Source organism: Apiospora aurea (assembly GCF_038362705.1).
Source record: "Apiospora aurea strain CBS 24483 chromosome Unknown utg000002l_segment0_segment0, whole genome shotgun sequence".
Taxonomy (NCBI): domain Eukaryota; kingdom Fungi; phylum Ascomycota; class Sordariomycetes; order Amphisphaeriales; family Apiosporaceae; genus Apiospora; species Apiospora aurea.
The window spans coordinates 2,077,255-2,097,128 of record NW_027117389.1 but is presented as its reverse complement, the minus strand read 5'-3'; the positions used below and the strand labels follow the sequence as shown (position 1 = coordinate 2,097,128).

General features: G+C 52.6%; 6 protein-coding genes across 6 annotated transcripts; 2 read left to right on the top strand and 4 right to left on the bottom strand.

Moving 5' to 3' along the window:
• Window positions 1–422: 422 nt before the first annotated feature.
• On the top strand, window positions 423–1,959 carry PG986_003035 (uncharacterized protein; the record flags this gene model as incomplete). Its single annotated transcript, XM_066839257.1, has 2 exons — window positions 423–941; window positions 1,003–1,959. 2 exons carry the CDS (start codon window positions 423–425, stop codon window positions 1,957–1,959), a joined length of 1,476 nt encoding a protein of 491 aa, XP_066704321.1.
• Window positions 1,960–2,153: 194 nt separating this feature from the next.
• On the bottom strand, window positions 2,154–3,226 carry PG986_003034 (PHP domain-like protein; the record flags this gene model as incomplete). Its single annotated transcript, XM_066839256.1, has 2 exons — window positions 2,154–2,561; window positions 2,621–3,226. 2 exons carry the CDS (start codon window positions 3,224–3,226, stop codon window positions 2,154–2,156), a joined length of 1,014 nt encoding a protein of 337 aa, XP_066704320.1.
• A 908-nt stretch (window positions 3,227–4,134) lies between these two features.
• PG986_003033 (uncharacterized protein) lies at window positions 4,135–4,631 on the top strand (the record flags this gene model as incomplete). The annotated part of the gene is made up of 2 exons (XM_066839255.1): window positions 4,135–4,278; window positions 4,413–4,631. The coding sequence occupies 2 exons, from the start codon at window positions 4,135–4,137 to the stop codon at window positions 4,629–4,631; spliced, it is 363 nt and encodes a 120-aa protein (XP_066704319.1).
• Window positions 4,632–6,001: 1,370 nt separating this feature from the next.
• PG986_003032 (uncharacterized protein) lies at window positions 6,002–7,149 on the bottom strand (the record flags this gene model as incomplete). Its single annotated transcript, XM_066839254.1, has 2 exons — window positions 6,002–7,036; window positions 7,090–7,149. The coding sequence occupies 2 exons, from the start codon at window positions 7,147–7,149 to the stop codon at window positions 6,002–6,004; spliced, it is 1,095 nt and encodes a 364-aa protein (XP_066704318.1).
• Window positions 7,150–9,022: 1,873 nt separating this feature from the next.
• PG986_003031 (uncharacterized protein) lies at window positions 9,023–9,402 on the bottom strand (the record flags this gene model as incomplete). The annotated part of the gene is made up of 2 exons (XM_066839253.1): window positions 9,023–9,206; window positions 9,383–9,402. The coding sequence occupies 2 exons, from the start codon at window positions 9,400–9,402 to the stop codon at window positions 9,023–9,025; spliced, it is 204 nt and encodes a 67-aa protein (XP_066704317.1).
• A 2,824-nt stretch (window positions 9,403–12,226) lies between these two features.
• Window positions 12,227–15,374, bottom strand: PG986_003030 (lipase regulator 1; the record flags this gene model as incomplete). Its single annotated transcript, XM_066839252.1, has 11 exons — window positions 12,227–12,408; window positions 12,478–12,497; window positions 12,562–13,046; window positions 13,114–13,308; window positions 13,470–13,666; window positions 13,724–14,005; window positions 14,061–14,417; window positions 14,474–15,000; window positions 15,067–15,073; window positions 15,133–15,177; window positions 15,251–15,374. 11 exons carry the CDS (start codon window positions 15,372–15,374, stop codon window positions 12,227–12,229), a joined length of 2,421 nt encoding a protein of 806 aa, XP_066704316.1.
• Window positions 15,375–19,874: the final 4,500 nt, after the last annotated feature.

The following is a 19,874-nucleotide window of genomic DNA, read 5'->3' as shown; positions in this document are numbered from 1 at the left end:
CTGTATGGAAGTCCGCATATGTCCATAACTCTGTCTGACATGAGAGCTATTATGCATGGGTTTTGGATAGGACCTTCGTTGATTCTGACCTGCAGAGTTCGACCGTTTGCGCGTGTCTACTGCCTGCGCTGTTTAGCTACAGATAGCACATGGTGGGGTTGCTGGTTGTCATCTCTTTGTTTGTACCAACCATATTTTGACGAATGAGATCGAGCAGACTACATATGGCATTGCAAATTGGAAATCTTCGAGACTGTGTCCGAATACCAGGTTCCGGTTCCCCTTGGGACCCGCCTGTTTCTCCAGCGACTTTTTCTTTGCCCACCTGGGCTTTGGTGGGTTTAACTGACCTTTCTCTGGCATGCGTGGGCCACCAATGCCTTGGGGAAGCAGCATTGGAGGTTGTATTGATCTTCTGAACAATGGAGGCACATGAGAAACAAGATCCGCCAAACCCAAAACCAGAGGCCTCTTGCTCCATTATCAAACGGCGTAATCTAGAATGGTCCATCGAGCTTACCGGCTCGCCTCGGGATGCGGCCACCGACAGTTCGGAGGACGAGTGGGACTGGCCCGGTCCTCAGCCGGCCTTCCCCCAGACCCAGCATCACCCCAAAGGTGACGCCAAAATCCAGGACCACGTATGCTACTTCAGCGGTGTCCTCGGCAAGGCGACGCTGTCCCCCTTTCCGGATTGTATGTCGCGTCTGCCTGTGGCAGGATACCGCAAGCTGTACGAGGACAACTTTGGTAACCCTCGGGGTGCCCACTTCATCGTTCACCAGCATGACCATCCGGTGGCTGGGGTACACTACGACCTCCGTCTCCAAATCAACGAGACTTCCAGTGCGTCGTGGGCCATCATGTACGGGCTGCCAGGTGACCCGAACAGCCAGCGCCTGATGCGAAATGCTACCGAGACGCGAGTTCACTGCTTATGGGTGAGATAACACAACCCAACATCCTCTCTACCAAGGAAGCTGCCACTGACTTGCAATACAGAATCACCTCACAGAGATAGCCTCTGTCCACACAGGCTCGCTTCTGATCTGGGACACGGGGACCTACACGGTACTAGACCGCAAGAGCAAATACGCGCCCGCCGAGGATCCCGACTCACAACAGAGTGATTCGTCACAGGACTCTGGCGCACTCGAGCTCACAGAACAGGAGAAGCTCCACCGCGCCTTCCAAAATCGCAAGATCCGCATTCAACTCCACGGGACAAGATTGCCGCAGAACTACGCCCTGAACCTGCGGCTCACCACCCAGGAAGATGCGGCCGGGCGGGCCAAGGCGGAGCGAAACCCAACGACGCGGCGGCGGCGACGCCGGAGACCGGCCCTCCAGAGAAACGAGGATCTTGTGCCGCCGCCTATGACGAGCTCATCGGACAACGACAGCGAGCCGCCGTCACCACCAGAAGGAAACAGCGTCAAGACTGGGCCCAGCAAGCGGGAACGGAGACCACCAAAGCCAAACGGGGGGATGGCGGGCGAGCAAGAAGAATATGGAGAAGAGGAAGAGGTGAAGGAACCCATCGAAGAAGCCACAGCAGACATGTCTGCCATGGAGAAAGAGCTTCGCGAGCTTGAGGACGAGGAGGTGCGGCGGACCAACGCCTACATAGGGGCGGCCAATACCATCAACAGCGTGCATCAACGGAAATGGTTCCTATCGCTAGACCGGCAGGCGTGCGGATTCGTCAGAAAGCGACGGCATGGCCGCGTCGTATGGGAGAAGAATAAAACGGTGGCAGATACTGGCCACGAAGATGACCAGGGGCAGATACATGAAGAGGATGACGAAATGAGACACAGGCTGCGGTTCCCTTTCCATGTCAAAGGGTCCGAAGTGGAGAGGAGTGTGGTAACGGGACGGAAAGGGGCTGATGTCCTGAAAGACGAAGGGGTTGTTGGATTTGTCCCAAGAAAAGGATGGAGAGCCGTTCTGAGGTGAATGAATCATCTACACCTCTAAGAACCGTTCCAGAACCAATTTGGACAATTGGCAGATCGATGCGCCCGGGAATACAAATCAGGCATTCACGATGGATCCCACGATATGGCAAGCGAAACATCTCAAATGCAATTCAGGGTATCTGCCAAACGCCAACCTCATGGGCCCATGAAACAGCCGGTCTATGTATACGTCTATGATTTATTCTCTTCGGGAGTTGTTGCGGCGCTCTCCTCCATGGCGAGCTTCTTGAGCTTCTTGGCCTGCCTCTTGCTCATGGTGCCGTCCGCAAGGGGCGCATTGCCGTTCCCGCTGCCGCGGCCTTCGTTCGTGCCGCCCTTCCTCTTCTTGCCGTTCCCACCCGCCGCCGCAGCCTTGCCCTTTTGGGCTTCACCCGTTGTCTCGACGCCCTCCATTTGGTCGCCCTCGGCGTCGTCCCTCGCCGCGACCTGCACGATGTCCACGACGCCCCGGTAGCCCCTCCGGTTAATCCCCTCGTTCACGACAACGCCGCGCGCGTTGACGCCCAGCCCTTCCATGCCCTTGTCGGCGGCCAGGCCCCAGACGGCTAGTAGGTTTACGACGTCGGCGGGGCCCCGCAGCTCGGTGACGCGCCGGGCTTCGGAGCTGATGACAATGCCCCTCCCCGGGTAGCCCGTACCAGCTCCATCAGGTTGCCAATCCAGGTGGCGCGCGTCCGGGGGTCGGAGCTCGCGCCGACTCGCAGCGTTTGGCCGTAGCACACCTCGAAGCGCAGGCCCCGCGACACGGCGGCCATGCAGGGTTTGGGCCGGAAGTGGAAGGGGAAGCGCTGCGTCAGGTCCAGCGAGATGAGCGACGCCACCTCGATCCGGACCTCCTGGCACGCGTGCGAGAACTCCTTCTCGGTGGTGGGCCGCACGGCGACGATGTCGTAGAGGGAGGCGAGCTGCGGGATGCGCTGGACGCCCGCGGGGTCGCTCATGCAGACGGTGGCGCGGTGCAGGACGGTCGGGAGCGAGGGATCGTCCTTCGCCTGGCCTTGTTTTTGTTGCGCATTTTTGCCTCTATTGTTGCCGTCGCCTCCGGTCGAGGCTTTGGTGGGCTGCGACTGCGATGCCTGCGAGGGGAAGCGGGGGAGAGGGTTCTTGGGCTGCGGCGGGACGTTCTCGATGAGGTGGTTGATAGCTACGGCGTTGTAGCCGAGCGACGCGCTGAACTTGAGGGTCTGTGTGAGTTCGGACTGGGTGGTCGAGGGCGACCAGGCGATGTTGAGGTCGTAGAGCATTGTCTGGCTTGCTCCGGCCGAGATCCGGCCCCTTCGCTGTGGTAGGGTTGCGTTTTTAGTTTTTCATCGATCTTCCCGAAGTTCGGTAAGTTCGATGTCGGAAATATTTCAGAAGAGCTGACTGCAATCGATAAGAGGTCTTTCTCTGGTGGGCCTGCTGGTGCTCCGGCGCTGGATTGCGGGGGCCCTTCAGGGTCTCCAGCGCCTTACAGCTCGAGGTTCAGGCAGCTGACTCGCCCCAAACGGGGGGCCAGAGGTACCTTGCATCCGCCTTATTAGTGCATTCGAGTGCGGGCGATGCGCGCATGCTCACGCTTATTGAGACTCTTGTCAAATTGCCATCCCGTTTGCCCAATCCTGTTGCGTTGTCGAGAGAGTGACTGAACTATCTTCTTGGCTTTCCAGCACAGCCCCCGGTGGACGCGCATTGCCTGGCGGCATCTCGTTCATTTTCCGTGCAGAGCAGACGGTGAAATCGCTTGGCGACCTATTCTACGGTACTTATCTAGCCCGGGTGTTTTTGTAAATTAAGCGAATGAATTGATTGACGCTGGCCGACATTGACCCAACCAACCTTCATCGTCTTGTGTCGTTCCATCGCGCGCGCTCCTACTTCCCATCATCAAATCCTCCATTAATCTCCGAAGATCCTAGCAGCGCCCACCGAACAAGCTGTAATTGCATCAATACAACAAACAGGAGTCCACCCTCGGCACCCCGACTTTCCTCTAGCAACCAGACCGGTCTTATTGTCGCGTGCGACCAAGAAGACTGCCTATAGCTAGCATATAGGTAACCGGCAAGCCCGTGTTTCCCTCTCTATTTCGGCGGCATCTTGAACCAACTACCGACCACACTCGAGCGCAAGCCGGTTTCCTTACTGCTGCTACCGCCGCTACTACTACATCATGTGTCTCATCTTCACGTGTGGTGAACACACCTTCCGCAAGGAAGTCGAAGGCTACGAGAGCGTTACTTGCCAATGCCACAACTGCGGCAACTGGTCCGGACATGTCATCAAGACGCACCCGTGGTTCACCTTTTGCTTTATCGTAAGTACCAGCATCTCCCCCTCCTCCCCTTCTTATGCGTGGCTGTTGGCAGTGGGCCACAGCAAACACTTGCGACACCGACGGATAATACAAATGATCATGGCGAACCTCATTCTAATTGCGCAACCATACAGCCTGTCCTCCCGCTCTCCATCCACGGCTACCAAGATGTGACCTGTAACATCTGCAACTTCGCCCAACCGCTCGAGAACAGACCCGACGTACTGCAGATGAAGGGAGGCGGCCAGCCCGGCATACCGATGCAGAACGGAGGAGGCGGCCCGCCGCCGGGATGGGGCCAAGGGCCGCCGCCGCCGCCGGGGCAACAGCAGGAGCCCATGCGATACGGTTAAAAGCGACCGTTCTTCCCCCCGACGACGACGAAGAAGCTAGGGCCGACGACAGAGGTGCCCCGTATGGCCCATGGGAGGTCATAGCGACACGAAGAACTGGGGTATATTGCTGTATACAAACAACGGGTCACGCAGGGAGGAGGCGCGCCGACCGCTGGACACATTGTGATCATATATCACCAACCAAGACCTCATCCTGAAAATAAGGGGCGGTGGCCGTTCACTCTAGGTCTCAAGGGCGGTGTGGTACATAGGAAGGCGTTGGGAGAAGCACATGGGCGTCGCTTTGGGGAAAGACCATCCCCTCTACCAGTATTGATTTCTTGTATTATTCCCCCGGACTAGCAAATTGCTACCACCATTTTGTTTTCGTCATATTGCCTCCTGCTCAGACGCGTGAGCTCCCTCGCATATGTCATGTCACGACAATTTGTGAATGCGAAAAGAGGTGGCCAACTCCCAAACTGCCGATCTTCTCCTTTCCGAGATCCGAGCGAGGAGCAAAGAAAGAAAGCGATTCTTCTTCTAGCCATCGTTTCCACCCCTGAAACAAAGTGAAACATCATGAGGAAACTCATCCGTTCATATCGTCACCTCTGTCGCAGCCACATCCGAACAAGACCCGGCACAAGTTGCCGGTTCCAAGTTGCGTTGGACTTTTTATCTCTTGCAATGATTAAAATTTCGATGCACAATGGGGTTCTTTCTCCCCAAGTCAACGGGACGAATTTTTCCTTGGTTCGGTCGGCTGGCTCTAAAGACGAATAAGATGAACGATAACGTATTATTGATGTAACTTTGAGCCCAAGAGAACGTGCCTTATATCCGGTACGAGATATGGGTCCATGTTGCATGGACGCTGGATCGTGGCCATATTAGACGAGATGGAGTGCGAAAAGTCAAGATTCAGGCCACCCGAAAGCATCTCACGGTGTCATCGTTCATATAGGAGGGAGAGAAAAGCTAGATCGACTAGAGTCTTGTATTATGGTCAAAGCTATTTGAGCGTGGTAGGATAGGCAAGCGAGAAACGAAATTATGTACATTAAGCCAGCAAGCAGCTTGGCTGGGGAAGATTTGGTGCTGCAGAAGAGTAACTCGCTGGCTGGCTAGATCGCGCGCATTTGTGGAAGCGGCAGAGAAAGTGCTGTAGCAGTTTAGTAGTTGTAGTTGTAGTAGTAGCAATTTGCCATCTTCGCAAGACCAATGACATGTATAAGCCTGTCTACCCTGCACTAAAGTGCCGCTCCGCAGAAACAAACGAGAGAGATATATATACGTTAAAGATTTTTTTTTCGAGCAATTTTTGTAAGGCGGGCGGAACGTTGGCTTTTGCTCTGGAAGGTGACAATATACCCTTCTCCCGTTGTTTAACTTGACAGAACGAGCTTGTACGGCTCCGAGGCGGCAGTGGTGGTAGCAGCAGCAGCAGCAGCAAGACCCTGGACGCCTTGAGCAGCCGGGGTCTTTTTCGCGGCGATAGCACCGAGGTTGAGGTTGCTGTTCAGCGTGAGTCCGTCGAGGTTGATCGGCATGTTGTTAACTCCCTGGAGACCGGCCGGGTCCATTGTCGAAACGGCAGGTGCGGCCACAGCTCCACCGCCGGCAACGGGCAAGACGAGCGACGAGGCTGCCTGGGCGGGTTGGGCTGTCGTTGGCGGTTTGGCGGCCGTAGTTGTTGGTGGAGGTGGAGGCGGAGTGGAAGTAGAAGTGGGCGTGGTTTGCGCGGCCTTGGTCGAAGAAGTTTGAGCGACCGAAGTGGACGATGCCGCGGACGACGATGCTGCGGAAGACGCCGAAGAGACCGACGATGCCGAAGACGGTGCTACGACAGGAACAGAAGTCGCGGGCGTCGAAGCCGCCGGCGGCGGCTGCTTATTGGCGGACGATGCGGCCTCGGCAGCCGAAGACGCAATAGCAGAAGCCTGAGTGGCCGGGACGGGGTTTCCTAGACTCACTCCACCCGCAATCATCTGGACCATGGTAATCGTCTGCACCTGGGTCACGGTCATCATTTGCGTAACCGTTTTCGCGTCAGCGGCGGCGGTGACCGTGACGGTGACTGTTGCGGCGGCCGCAGGTTGCGTGGACTTTGCAGCTCCATTCGTGATGGTCTGAATCACCGTCTTGACTCCTCCTCCGGCAGCGTCGGTCCCGTTCTTTCCTGCCGCCTCGGTTGGTGCAGCGCCGACTGTGATCGTTTGCTTCATTGTTTTCGTGATCGTCTCCTTTTGGGCGCCCTTCTCCCCACTGCCAACGCCCAACCGCCCCAACAGGGCGTCCAAGAAGCCTGCTCCTCCTATTTGTCCGCCTAGATTTCCTCCCTGTGCTCCTGCTGGTACTCCTGCTGGTATCCCTGCTATGCCTCCAAAATGCTGCGCGCTGAAGTCGTCCTCCGACTCGGCCTGTAGGTCCAGTCAGCATCGAGATCCCGACGGGCAGATACGCAAATACAAACCTGAGCAAACGACAGCAGACCCAGCGCGAAAATTACGGGGTAATAAGAATGGCCCTTCATCGTGAAAAGTCAATGTCGATCAGGTCGCCCCTTCGCAACCCAATTTCTCCAACCACGTGGGCAGATACAATATCGGTACTCGTTCCTGTGCAAACGAGTGTCGGGTGAGATGGTGAGATAAACAGTCCAGCCGTCTAAAAATTAAGGGATCAACCCGTTACAAGAAGCGAAGGTATATGGCGAATCCGTTGATGTTAAAGGATGACCTCGAGATTATGGGGTGGGAGAGAGAAAGTCTCGAGTCGCAAAACCGGGGGAAAAGATGAGATGGCCAAGCCAGCTAGCTATAATGCAAAGGAGTGACGGATTCTGTACCAGATCTCCACGTTAACAGTCGGGACTATTAGCATCGAGGGTATAAGGCCGAAGCGCTGGTTAAAGAACGTGCATCTCTTCGAGAAGAAACATGGGACCGCAAAAGTATGTGGTGAAGAAAGTATGTGTGAGCAGAAAAAAGGAAGCAATGGGACGAGAGACGCGAAGGAGACAGACAACGGACGGTCTGGCATGCAGGCCCTGCAGCAGCATTGGGAAACACGCAGGAACGGCATGGTCGCATTTGCACCAGGAGACAACGGGCAGCCAAGTTTGGGCGTCGTTTCGACTAGGATTGCGGCATCGCGATAGGTTGCACTGCGGTGGGCTTCAAGCACTTTGACAGCCGAGCTATGCAGAGTGGGCAGGGATGCCAGGGAGGCCTGGTTCTGCTGGGATGCTAGGGGAGGGCCTGGACGACAAGGGACGGCGAGCCTGGGAGAGCCTAGGAGAGCCTAGGAGAGCCCACCAGAAAGCCCACCCTTTCCGATGCGGCTCTGACAGCAGCCCAACCAGACTCTGCTAGATCGCCGGGCATCGCAGGTGCGCAGGCGCGCAGGCGCGCAGGCACGGCATTGGCAGGGGTCGTAGGCCGGTGATGAGACAGGCCCCTGACGGGGCGCGTTTGAGATTCAGACCCTCCTGCGAAATGTCCGACAAACCACGGCACAATAAAAAAGCGCTGCGTGCTGCTGCTGGTCCAGTGCTGGCGGATAAGTGATAAATGGGCGGAAGCTGCTGAAAACCCGGCGATAAGCTGCCCAATTTGACAAAGGAAAAAAAGTTGTCGTTGTATTTGTTATCCGCTTTCTTGGCTGCTTGAGCATGAAGCATCCTGAGAGTGAGGCCTACTTAAGACCTTGCATGCAGCCTACCAGTTGGGGCTGAACGGTATCGAGCTTATTAATTGGAGTGCCGTCGGCCTGGTTCGCCCGCCCATGATACACTCGGCTGGTCGGCTCAGCTGATTGAGTAGTTGTTGAATTGAAGCCTGTATCTGGACTCGCGTAGTACTGGGTTTTGTCGAACAAGGTCGAAATTCCCATCTTTTTCCCATAGCATCGAACCACAGTGGAGAGTGAGTGAGTAGGTTACCCAAATCAGAATCAGAATCCAGGCAAGGTGCCTCCAGTAAAAGTCTCGTTTCAAGGACGGACCACTCGAGACATCGTTCATTGTACAGACCCGTATCGCCAGGCGCTTGCCCGCGACGCAGAGGCCGAATGCCATTGGACTCTACCTATTGCATCATTGGGTGCATTCGACGAGACGAGACGACGGCTGCCGTCAGTACGTGGTATGCCTATGTCAGTCTGCTACTCACTGATGTAGGTAGGCACGTGGGATGCGATTTCTCTTTTGCTCTTCTTCTTCTTCTTTCTTTCTTTACACATCAATCGGATCAGCCAAAGCCGAGACTGCCGAACGCCAGCAGCCTCCCGCAGTGGGGTGGCTGTGGTTGTGGCTGTGGCTGACGGGCTGACCGTCCATTGCACCTGCCTTGTTCTGGTTTCCCTCCTTCCCATTCACGTGACCCGAATCCCTTGATCGGTACTCTTCAAGCACCATAGCCGCCCCCCAGAACCATGCCGCCAAAGTCATTCCACTGCCCTTCCTGATACGCCCAGGACCCGTCGGGAAATCCGAAGTGAGCGGCCATGTCGGCCGGGAACTGCATGTCCGACGGCGTCCCGACTATGACCAAGTCGTTGCAGCCGCCGCCGCTTTCGGGGACGCCCAGACTATTGGAGTAGTACTGGTATTTATTGTTATCAGCGTTGCTATTATCGGATAGGCAGCTGGCCGAGGTAAATATAGGGTTGCGCGTAATAACGTAGAGGATGTGGTGGTATTATACGTGCATTAGTATAAGGATAAACCTTTACTGCAAACTGGCTTGTGTGTGTGTGTATCTTACGACTTGGTTATGATACACATTCACATATAATAACACTTTGAAGCCACTCTATGAAGCTCTGCCTCTTCAACTTCTTCATTTAATTCATCAATGAATGAATCAACTCGATATGTTCACTCCAACACGCTACGTTTATTCGTTTATATGTCCCCACTTATCAGACGATTCCTCTGATAACAGTCATTCTCAGCCGGACGGGCATGGAGTTGACCACTCTGTACAACGGCCATTACCTCGCCTGAGGTTCCAAGCCCGCGACATCAGACCCAGCAGGATCCTCTCCGACCCCTTCCTAACACCCCAGCCCCGGAAGTTCGATCTTCTGCGGCCACTTGGCGTGCGGCAGCGGCCGGGCGTGCCTTCCATCGACATTAATGCATGACGATGCATCCCCGCCTAGATCCCCAAATCATCGGGGCGGATCTGGTAAAGTTTGTGAAGAGGGAGCAAGTATCATTCCTCAAGTAGAGTGAGATAGGAATTTAAGCTCTAAAAACGCAGGGGGCGAACGTCGAATACAGCGTATCGGCAGCCCCGGTCCAGCAAATGCGATGAAGTTGCCGTGTTCCCATTACAGTCCAAACTGTATTTTACTCTTTCCCTTTTCGGCTGTCTCGGATGCCTGTCTTGGATGTTTATATCCGATATCAGCAGTGCTCCTGTTACGCCACCGCTGTTGTGCCGCTGAAGAATTTGGAGACAGTCTTGTAGCATGTCAGGGGCCAGGGCAAACAAAGCATAAGAGCAAAGCAGAAAAGGGATTACGAGGTATTCTTTTTCCAGGGTAAAAAAAACACCAGGAAAATCATCGTAACCGATAATGTGTATACGAAAAAAAGAATGCTTCCCGGCCGGGAATTGAACCCGGGTCTCGAGCGTTTATTGCAGCGGAAAATCCGATGACAAGCTCGCATACTGACCACTATACTACCGAGAATTGAAGTCCGTAGAACAGACTGGTAGTTATTTGATGGAGGTTGGTGCGTTTATTAGCCCCTATGTACCTCTTACTAGCGCCTCAAGAAAAAACAATACATACCCCACTTGTAGACATTGTACGTACGCGTGTACCCAGTGGTGTAATATTAGATGCACATCGGTCAAGTCAGTCGAGTCGAGACTCGCATGCATTTGATTTTGGTGTCGATTCTCAGGCAGAAAGGACAATCGCAAAGGCAAGTTGTTAAAGGTATTCTCGCGGCTGACGATAGCAGTATGTTAGGTACAGTCTATGTCGAGGAGCGCGAGACGTCTGCAAATCATTCCTACTTCTCCGACATACTTTGTTCGTTCTTTCTCTAGTCATGAATATGGCTTCTAAGTCCTCATCTTGGATGCGGTTTTCTTCGTCTGTAAATACAAATCAGACACAACCCTGCGCGATCTCCACGGCGATGCACATCATGCAATGACACACGGCTCAGTCCGGCAACTCTTTCGCGGACGAAGGAAAGCAAATTTCTCTACCTAGATGGCAAGGGGATGCTAACCCGTACGGCTGAGACTGTGTGCCTGGCGAGCGGACGCAAGCAAGCACTTACTCATGTAAACGTAGAAACAAAAGCTCTCTCATCCATCCATCCCTTGGCACATAGTCCCACTGACCGTCGGCCAGGATGCCTGTTCGTATGAATCACAGCCGCTGAAGAAGAAGATCCCGAGGAACGCTGCGATCTTCTGTTATGTTTTACCCGCCTATACCGAGGCCGTATACACGTACATATCTGCAATTGTCTATCACCGGGCGAATTATGCGACACGAGAAGGTAGATACTTGCTTGGGGCCGTTTGGGGATCTCCTTGGCACATGGAACCAAGAAGTCTTGGTACCAAGGCCTACTACCTACTTATGATAAAGACCAGATGCATCAAATCAAAGTCTTGTTTTTTTGTCGATCATTCATTATCCAAGTGTACGGCCCGAAATATCTTCACAGACATCAAACCAAATAGAGAGGACAGACATGGACAGATGCATAAGTAGGTTGGCTGTATGTAAGTGTATCATGGCCTCACTCCCCGTATACGTTTCCCCCGAAACATTTCCATGTCTTTTTGTTTCCTGTTTGGGAAACCCCTTTCGCAGATAAGGCATAACGAGCCAGCGTCATGTGGCAGAGCTATATGCTGCGTATAATATACACCGGGAGTACCCTCCTTTACCCCCTCCTTCTCATCAGTTCGTACGAGTCGTATGTATGTACCTATGTATGTATGAACATATGTGCGTGAGAGTGAAGTATAGGTATACAATAGACTCGAAGCCCCATCTTTCTTCATGTGGCTATAGCTTCTTTGTGCCCGTAAAACCAGATATCATGCATGTCCCTCAAAATCTCCCAACGCCAAACGAGAACGAGGAAACAGAATCAGAATTAGAGCGGCCTCTCCTCTCAAAGAACTCGAACCCCCGGCCTCTTGCTAACCCCAAGAAAAAAATAACACCATCCATCTTTGCCAGAAATTGCAACCAAGACCTTGGCTTTTCCCACCAACTACCTCCACCCTTGCCCTGCAATTTTATGTAACCGCTCATTATTTCGATACATATGGTGTCGTGGTCTTCATGCGATCAGCTCATGCGTTGCCCCTCCCAAACTGGTTCTTCCAAATCGCTTGTTGTACATCGGAGAAAAAAACAAAACATGTCGAGGCTATATACGACGGGCGGGGGTGCGGGTTTGGTTGTAAGACTGTGCCTCAAGGGCATTGTTGAAAAGGACAAACCGCTGTAACTGTCATAACTGTCGTATCGTGGTCCGGATCATATCGAGGAGAAGGACGGATCGACTTTCCGCTCGTGAGTCCAGGGTAGCAAGATCCACTGTATGGCCAATGGGCGGCTTAAGCATCGTAGTGCCTCTTCATCCCGCCTTCGTATACGCTAGCAACGGACTGCTGCCACATGGCCGGGGTGACAAAAGTCTGGACAGGGGCGGCCGAGTATTGCTGGGGTGGGATACTGTGTGGCCCGGCCGACATGGGGGTCGCAGGATTGGCCTGGACGTTCGGAAGTTCGGGTGCACCTGATGGGGGAATACTTAGAGAATTGCTTTGCGGGGACACTGAGGTCTGATTTTGAGCTGGTTGCGTACCAAATGTGGAGTTCCATTGACTATAGGATCATTGTCAGTCTCCGGGAGCGTTGAGATTTCTCCTGCAAGGGGACTGTAACTTACTCGAAGATTCGTGAAGGGTTCCATGCCGGAGCCTCGGTCATAGAGATCCCATGCGAGGGCGCCTGCGATGTTTGGCCGTTGGCCATCATGACGAGTGACTGTGCAGGAGAGTCGCTTTTAGGGCCCGCGGATACAGGAGGTGTTATAGGATGGTTGATGTAACTGACTTGCGCTTGTGATGCTGGAAGGCTGCTCATTCCTTGGTCTATCGACATCGGGCTTGTCCTGATCATCGGCGGCTTGAAAGAACTGGCCCGGGGCGGAGTCGATTGGTGGCTCATCGAGGGGCTGCCGTAAGGGAAGCTTGGTTTTAGTACGAATGGCTTACGTGTATCGGCGGAGAAGGCTTCTCGGACCGCCTCGATCTGTTTGACCATCTCGGGAATAGGCCAAGACCCCATAGTCTTCTCCATGATGCGCATGTGGCGAGTAAAGTAATCCCTTGCGTCGGTGCTGAACTCTGGATCTGGCGAGGTCAAAGCCACCTATACGAAGATCGATTAGCCGAGTCTTACACTTGTAGAGAATAATAACAGAAAAATGAGTACGCACGAGGTATATAGGAATGCAGGTAAGGATAGCGTAGATGGTGAAACTGATGCCCCTCTGCATGCACTGTAGCCCGCTTAGGCCGTAAGATTGCAGCATAGCTTCCTCTATCCGACAAAGTAGTTTCGCGGAAGAGTACGAGAGCAGCATGTGGTTCTTCCACTGGCCGTCCGCACCCATTGGGTCCAGAAACGTCAGCTGGGGCCGGTGAAGCATAAGCACGCTCAAGTAGTAGTACGAGTGCAGGTTGCCGATGAAGTGCGAGGGTATCCATGGAGGTGAGCCATCAGGGGAAATGTGAGTGCAAGATCGGCAGGAAGGTCGGCAAGCCAGGCATTTGTTGCAGGGTTCAGCTGAACAAACTCAGGGTCAAGACCCCAATCCTTTCTTCTCTTGATCTTCCTGTAGACGGTATTCATCTGTCGGACGTTGCGGACGCAGCGTGCAAAGTAGGTAAAATTCCGCGTAACATGGTACTCGACATCGTCACCTCCAGGTATATGTCGCGGGATGCTGAAGTCCACGGTTTCGGGGTATACCGTAAGATCGTCACGACCTGCGCAAAATATCAGAACCTACTTGCCAAATATCGAGGAGAGCGAGGCCCTCTTACCTTGAGAACTGCCTATCATCAATTCGCAGATGAAAACGGTCTGCCAGATGCGAGTTTTCGTGACACATTCTGCTGGTGTTTCGTCGCAGTGTCTTCCTGCTTGGTGGTCCTCATAATGCTCGTCGAGACCCAAGTCTTTAGCCATAGTAATGCAGTTGACTATGGACACCCAAGATCGGTAGTAATATCCTCGCTTCGGTTGGGCTTCGCGGGCCTTGAGGATAATTAGAAGAGCCTGTAGGGTGCTGAGTCGCGGTACGTCCATGAACGAATCGGCGTGTCCTATGCTTCATTAGTCTCAGAGATCGACCGAGTGCTTCCCTTTGGCGCGACTCACTCGATGCCATCGCAATCCACTGTTGGCCTTGGGCTGGCTCATCCGCCAAGCGGCCCGCCACAGCGAAGATCGCCTCCAGTACAAGAGGGGAAATGGACTGCCTATCCGTTTGCCATTGCTGCATGAGTTGTGATTTGTTGAGCACAGGTACATAGGGATGAACGTTGGCGAAGTACAAGTCGAAGTAATGCAGAATCGTCTCCTCGTCTGGCATCAGCTCTGGCGGGATGCGGATCTTGGAGCCTGGCACAGAGGGCATCGATGGCAGCGCCTCGCAAAAGTCATCTGGTTCATCCTCCACAACTGGCTCCTCTTCCCTTAGGTTCTTAATGGACTTTTTGATGTTGAGGTATGGAGCTTCCCATGAATTAGTTTCAATGCTGACTCAACTTGCCGGTTTGGCGTATACTTACCGGTACCCCTAGCATCCATCTTGAGTGAACCGAGAAGATCAGCTAGGTCGGACTGTGCATACTGGTCTTGCGTATACGACGACTCTGGCGACGGTTCAGAGTGCGGACCTGCGTGGTGCTGCATCGGAGGTGTCGGAAAGACGCTGGAGGGCGCGTATGACTGATCCATGACGCCAGTAGCCGGAGCCATCGTAGTATAATGCATGCCAGGCTGGGCAGTTGCATGGGCACCATATGGTACCGACTGATAGACATCTTGGGCCTCAGCGTAAGGCGCCTGGCCGCCGTACATGGCGACCTTGGGTTGACCTCCCATCATGGGTTGCTGTTGCATGGGCATTTGCTGCCTGAAGCCTTGGTCGTAGTCGGTAGACGATTGCTCGTAGGCCTGTGAGTCTGGTCCGCCCTCGTACTGCCCGTTCGGCCGCACGCAGTGAAGCTTGAGGCGGATGCAAGCAGAGCAAGGCCATGTGTTCGTGGTAGCGGCATCGCATTTGATCTTCCTTCTGCGGCACCCCTCACACGCCCTTCATGCAACGTATTAGTAACATACCAAGCATTGCTGCATATTCATGATCCGTTAAGTAGCATACCTCATTACTACATAAAACGCGTCAGTAAACGATGGTCACATGCAACGGGACGACAAGAGTTCTCACCTTTAAGTCGTTTGTGGCGGTTGTGCTCATCAACGAAAACATAATCTGCGCCGACCAAGTTAGTTTATGACGTCCGCAAATCGGGCGCCCAGAGGCGAGGGACAGAGTTGATGCGCACTCTTCTGTGTTTCGCGTGGCTGCTGCTGGAAGCTCTGCGGCGCAAAAGCGAATTGACCTAGATGCGAGTTCTGAGGCAGAAGTCGGCGGACCGAGGGGTCATTTGACATGGTTCCCTCATTCATCTTGGGCAGACCGGTTGCTCCTCGTTGCTAGAGATTAAAAGGTGGGCAGGTGCATGCAAAGCCAAAGCCGTGCAGTGAATGCGTCGCTGTGGATAGTAGCAACGATGGTGGTAGCGATAGTAGCGATGGTAGGGGTGGTAAGAATGGCGCTGTCGCAAAGTCGGGAGCCAGTCGATGCTAAGCCGTTGTCATTGACGAATAGAGATGTGTAACGATCGTGGGAGTGGTGGTGGTATTTTGGGTGGTGGCGGCGGGAGCAGCGGCGGCATATGCCACGGCAGTTCGAAAGTCAATTCCAGGGAGCAGGGTCGCTTCGCAAGCCACAATATCCAACGGTTTCCTCTCCTTATCAAGCAAGCTGCCAGCCAGAGAGTGCAGGTAGAGGTTGAGGGAGACGTTGAAGGACCAGAAACAGCTGAATCTTTACCTCATCGGTAGTGGGAAAAGCCGACGCCCAGTGGCAGTGAGGGGATAGCGGTCCCTTATTATGAACTGGTCCGAAGAATGGGGATGGCGCCAACCGACGAAGGGGAGACTGGCAGGGTTGGCCCAGCCTGAAAAACCCCCAGTAGCAGGTATGGATTTGGTTTGGATGGCGAGGCTCCAGTCGTGTGGAGCGATCGACCAGGTTGGTTTTCTGATTCTGATCAGAAAATAGGCTAGCCTACGCTAATCAGCATGAAGGGACGGATCGGATGGCTAGGCAGGTGTTTTGGCGCTGACGGGGCTGGCAAGGTCTGGGCTGCCCGTCAGTCTTGTCGTCTGCTGTGTCTTGTAGCGGTTGTTTCTTGTTGTTTCGGTCTGTCGGCCTCCGTCTCTCGCTATTTCTATTTCTCCCTCGTCTTTGAAGCCGGAGAGGTCGATCGTTGAGAAGGTCCAAGAAGTGAGTGATATCAGTCGTGTACCTAATATATATAGCTATATATGTATATGCAGGTATGTATGTGATGTATGTATGTATGTAGCCGTCGGATATGGCAGGGTGCGTTTGATGTTGTATGGGAATGGGGAAAAGAACAAAACCTGAATGCAAAGGAGAGGTTGCAAGCCTGAAGTTGGGTGGTATTGCCAGTTGCACTGGTCAAGGCTTGCATAGAAGAAGCAAAGAATGTTCGCTAGAGTCCTGCCTTCACGCCAGGCATCGCGCGCGATGACCCCGTCTACCGGTAAAGGTAAACGGCGGCACTGACTAGGGGCAACCTAGTAGTATTCTTGACAGAGGCGCATCTATCAATGCAAAAACCACACGCGAATATACTGTGCTGTGTTGTGCTTTACTGTGGTTGCTCAAGGAGGTGAGGATAACAATGACTGCAATACTACGACTACCATGTAAATATCAACGGTGCTGAGACGTCCCTTTTAATGTATCCGCCGTGCTATTGCTTCTCCTGCTCCTTGTTCCAGAATATCGACAAGGCACCGCGAATTCCTGTGAGAAGCATGGCAATGTCATGTCTGTGACCCAGGGGGCTATGAGCATGTGTGTGAGCCCGAGAGAGGAGAGTCGAAGATTATCTTGTGGCAACCCTTGCAGCACTTGATACTGCATAGCGTGCGCTGGGTATCAGAGCTGGCTGCCTTCATAACAGCTCCGATATAGAATGAAACGGTCTAGTGGGAGATCAGGGTTTGCGCAGCGAGAAGAATGCTCGGTCTCTCTTCTTCATCTTTCTTTGCTTCTCATCTCAACGGGCTCGGCGGCAGTGCAGCAGGTCCACGATAAGTGCAGTGTGGGGTGGGAGGCCGTCATCTCAGCCCAGTCCAGCCCTGGGCGATGATGACAAGAGACGTCGGAATGGGATGAATACAAACATGTACCTCGGAAGTACAAGCATCCTTTCCTCTTCCTGTCTCCTTGCTCTTCTTCAGGGGGTTTGCTGGCTGTAGGGGTGGCCAGGGTAGGGTTTAAGGGGCCTGGCCAGTGCCTGGCCATGGACGTGAAAGGGTCGAGCCGCTGCTGATTGACAAGGGATACAGTATCTACCCCTGAAACTGCATACGGGAAAAGTGCATATGTGGCAGATAATGCATAGATTTTTCGAGCCCGGGATTTTTTTAGTAGTAAACTATATAATATATAAAGTGTATATGCTTTTTAAAAATATATAGTTATAAAGCTTTTAATAAAAAGTTTAAATACTATTAATAAAGGTTTTAATCGAAAGGTAAAGCTTATATTTTAATATTTTAATATATAACGTGGTTTACCACTACGCGACGCATATCACTTGGCGACGCACCTTTTCCACTTCTCGACCCTTTTACATAAATTAATTCAACCACAACGCTTAAAATCAATTAAAACTACTCGCTATCCGATTCCTCGCTTGATTCTATATCCTTTTCACATGTTCGCGCATTATGACCTGTCTCGCCGCAAACACCACAGCGCCTTCCACCGGTCGCCCTCCGCTTCGACGAACCCCCATTTTCACCTTCATCGGGCGCTGAACGCTTCCCTTTTGCCTTCTCGTCCTGTAGCTGCTGAGATTCCTCAATAGTAAGGGCTCCTCCAAGCTGGACTCGCGACTTTTTGGCTCTCCGGCGCTTAGAAAGTGCCAAATTAGCCTCCTCCAGCATATGCATCCTATCGCGCATAAGGGTCATTTCATGGGCCATTTTGGTCATACCCTTCGCCATCTGGTCTACCGCATCTAAAATCGGCGTCGGAGAGCTTCCTTGATGGGTAGACACCCTCTTTTGATATAAGTAGAGTGCTTAGTTGTTTGTTGGGGGTTGGACGGCGTTTGAGGGTCGTAGGTACTGGCCGTCCCTGGACGGGATGGGTTAGGTGTAGGCGTCCGGAGACGCACATTCAGCTTGCTAATTACCTCGTCAGGGTTATGAGGTACTAAACCAGATGCGCTGAATCCAGATTTGATGTTGGCTTCCGTAAAAACAGTAAAATGCGCGGCTTTAAAGGCGATAAAGAACTCGAGCTTGGTAATATGGTTTATAGAAGCCTTGATAAATAGCTCGATTTCTTTCGAATAAGCACGTTTTAAAGGCGAATAAAGTGCTATATCGAGAGGTTGGAGCAAGTGCGATGAATGGGGAGGCATACTAATAGTGATAATATCGTTGTCCTGGCAGTATGCCTCGAATTCGGCCGAAATGTGGCTCTCGTGGCCGTCGAGAATCAGGAGGCGGTAGCGACCCTTCGTCTGCGATCTGGTATGTTTATCGAAGTGTTTGATCCAGTCTAGGCCTGTCTCGTTGTTGGTCCAGCCATTGGAAGTCGGCTTGATCACCCAGTCGCCCGGTAAATCGGTTTCGCGGGACCAGTTCGCGAGGTGATATTGGCCTTGAACGATCAAGAACGGCGGAATGCACCAGCCCTGCGAATTAATGCATTCAATCGCCGTTGACCATTCCCGATTACCAGGCTGGACCGACTTCGCCTTTCCACGCCGCTCGGCGCGTGTTACGACGAGTGTTGACCCGATCATGCCCATCATGAAGCCGGTCTCGTCGAAATTCCAGATGTCTTCGTCGACGATCCCGTATTTCGCCTTTATATTCGCGACCAGCGCAAACCAGGCAGAAATAACTTTAGAATCCTCGCAAAGAGCCCTCTGGTAATCGTACCGACGATTCATTTTGGTCTTCAGGTCCGGGTTGCGGTCGATAAAGCGCCTGACCCAGTGCTTGCCGACGCGGTCGCCGCCGCGCGACGCGGTAAGGAGATTAGCCATATCTTCTACACCAGCGAGATCGGGAGGCATCCCTCGGATATCCAGATCAATTATATGCTTGCGAAGTACCTCCTCTTCAGTTGGATTTATTTTACGTCGTTTCGGTCGGATTTCGCGTTCTGAAGTTCGGCCGTGGATTCGATGGCGTAAAGTTGATTCGGGTATGTTGTAAGCTTTTGCTGCTGCTCTTTTGGCTTATTTGATTCGGTCCGTTTCGTGTCGCTTGAATTGCTAAAACTATCCGATCTTCTTGGGATTGATTAGGCATTATGGTTGTGGAGGTATTACGCGTTGAAGTTTAATTGTATTGGAATTGAATTGAGGTGCGTCGCCAAGTGATATGCGTCGCGTAGTGGTAAACCACGTTATTTTCTTATTAAATTTATTATTAAAAGGTTTAATTCGCTTAATTTAACTTAAATAATAAAAAAGTAAAATTAAATTAATTAAATTAGCGGTAATTTTAAGTGTTTTTAATAGCCTTATATTTAATTATATACAAGTCACTAAATATATATATTAAAGATAATATATATAAAAGTCGAGCCTAAGTCTTATATAATTTTAGGGGTAGGTATTATAAATCAAAAAAAAGGTGTGTGTGCGGAGGCGGACTGACTCAAATCTGCTGCTGTGTGGCACCCGCAGGAGTCAGTCTAGACAAGAAAAAGCCCCTGATCAGTTTGGGTTCTGTGGGCTTCCAGCTGATTGAGCGATGCCTCTTGGCACACTGCATTAAATTCAGGGATAATCACACTGCGGCAGCAATATATACAGGCCTAATAAGCTGTGTGTATTGTAA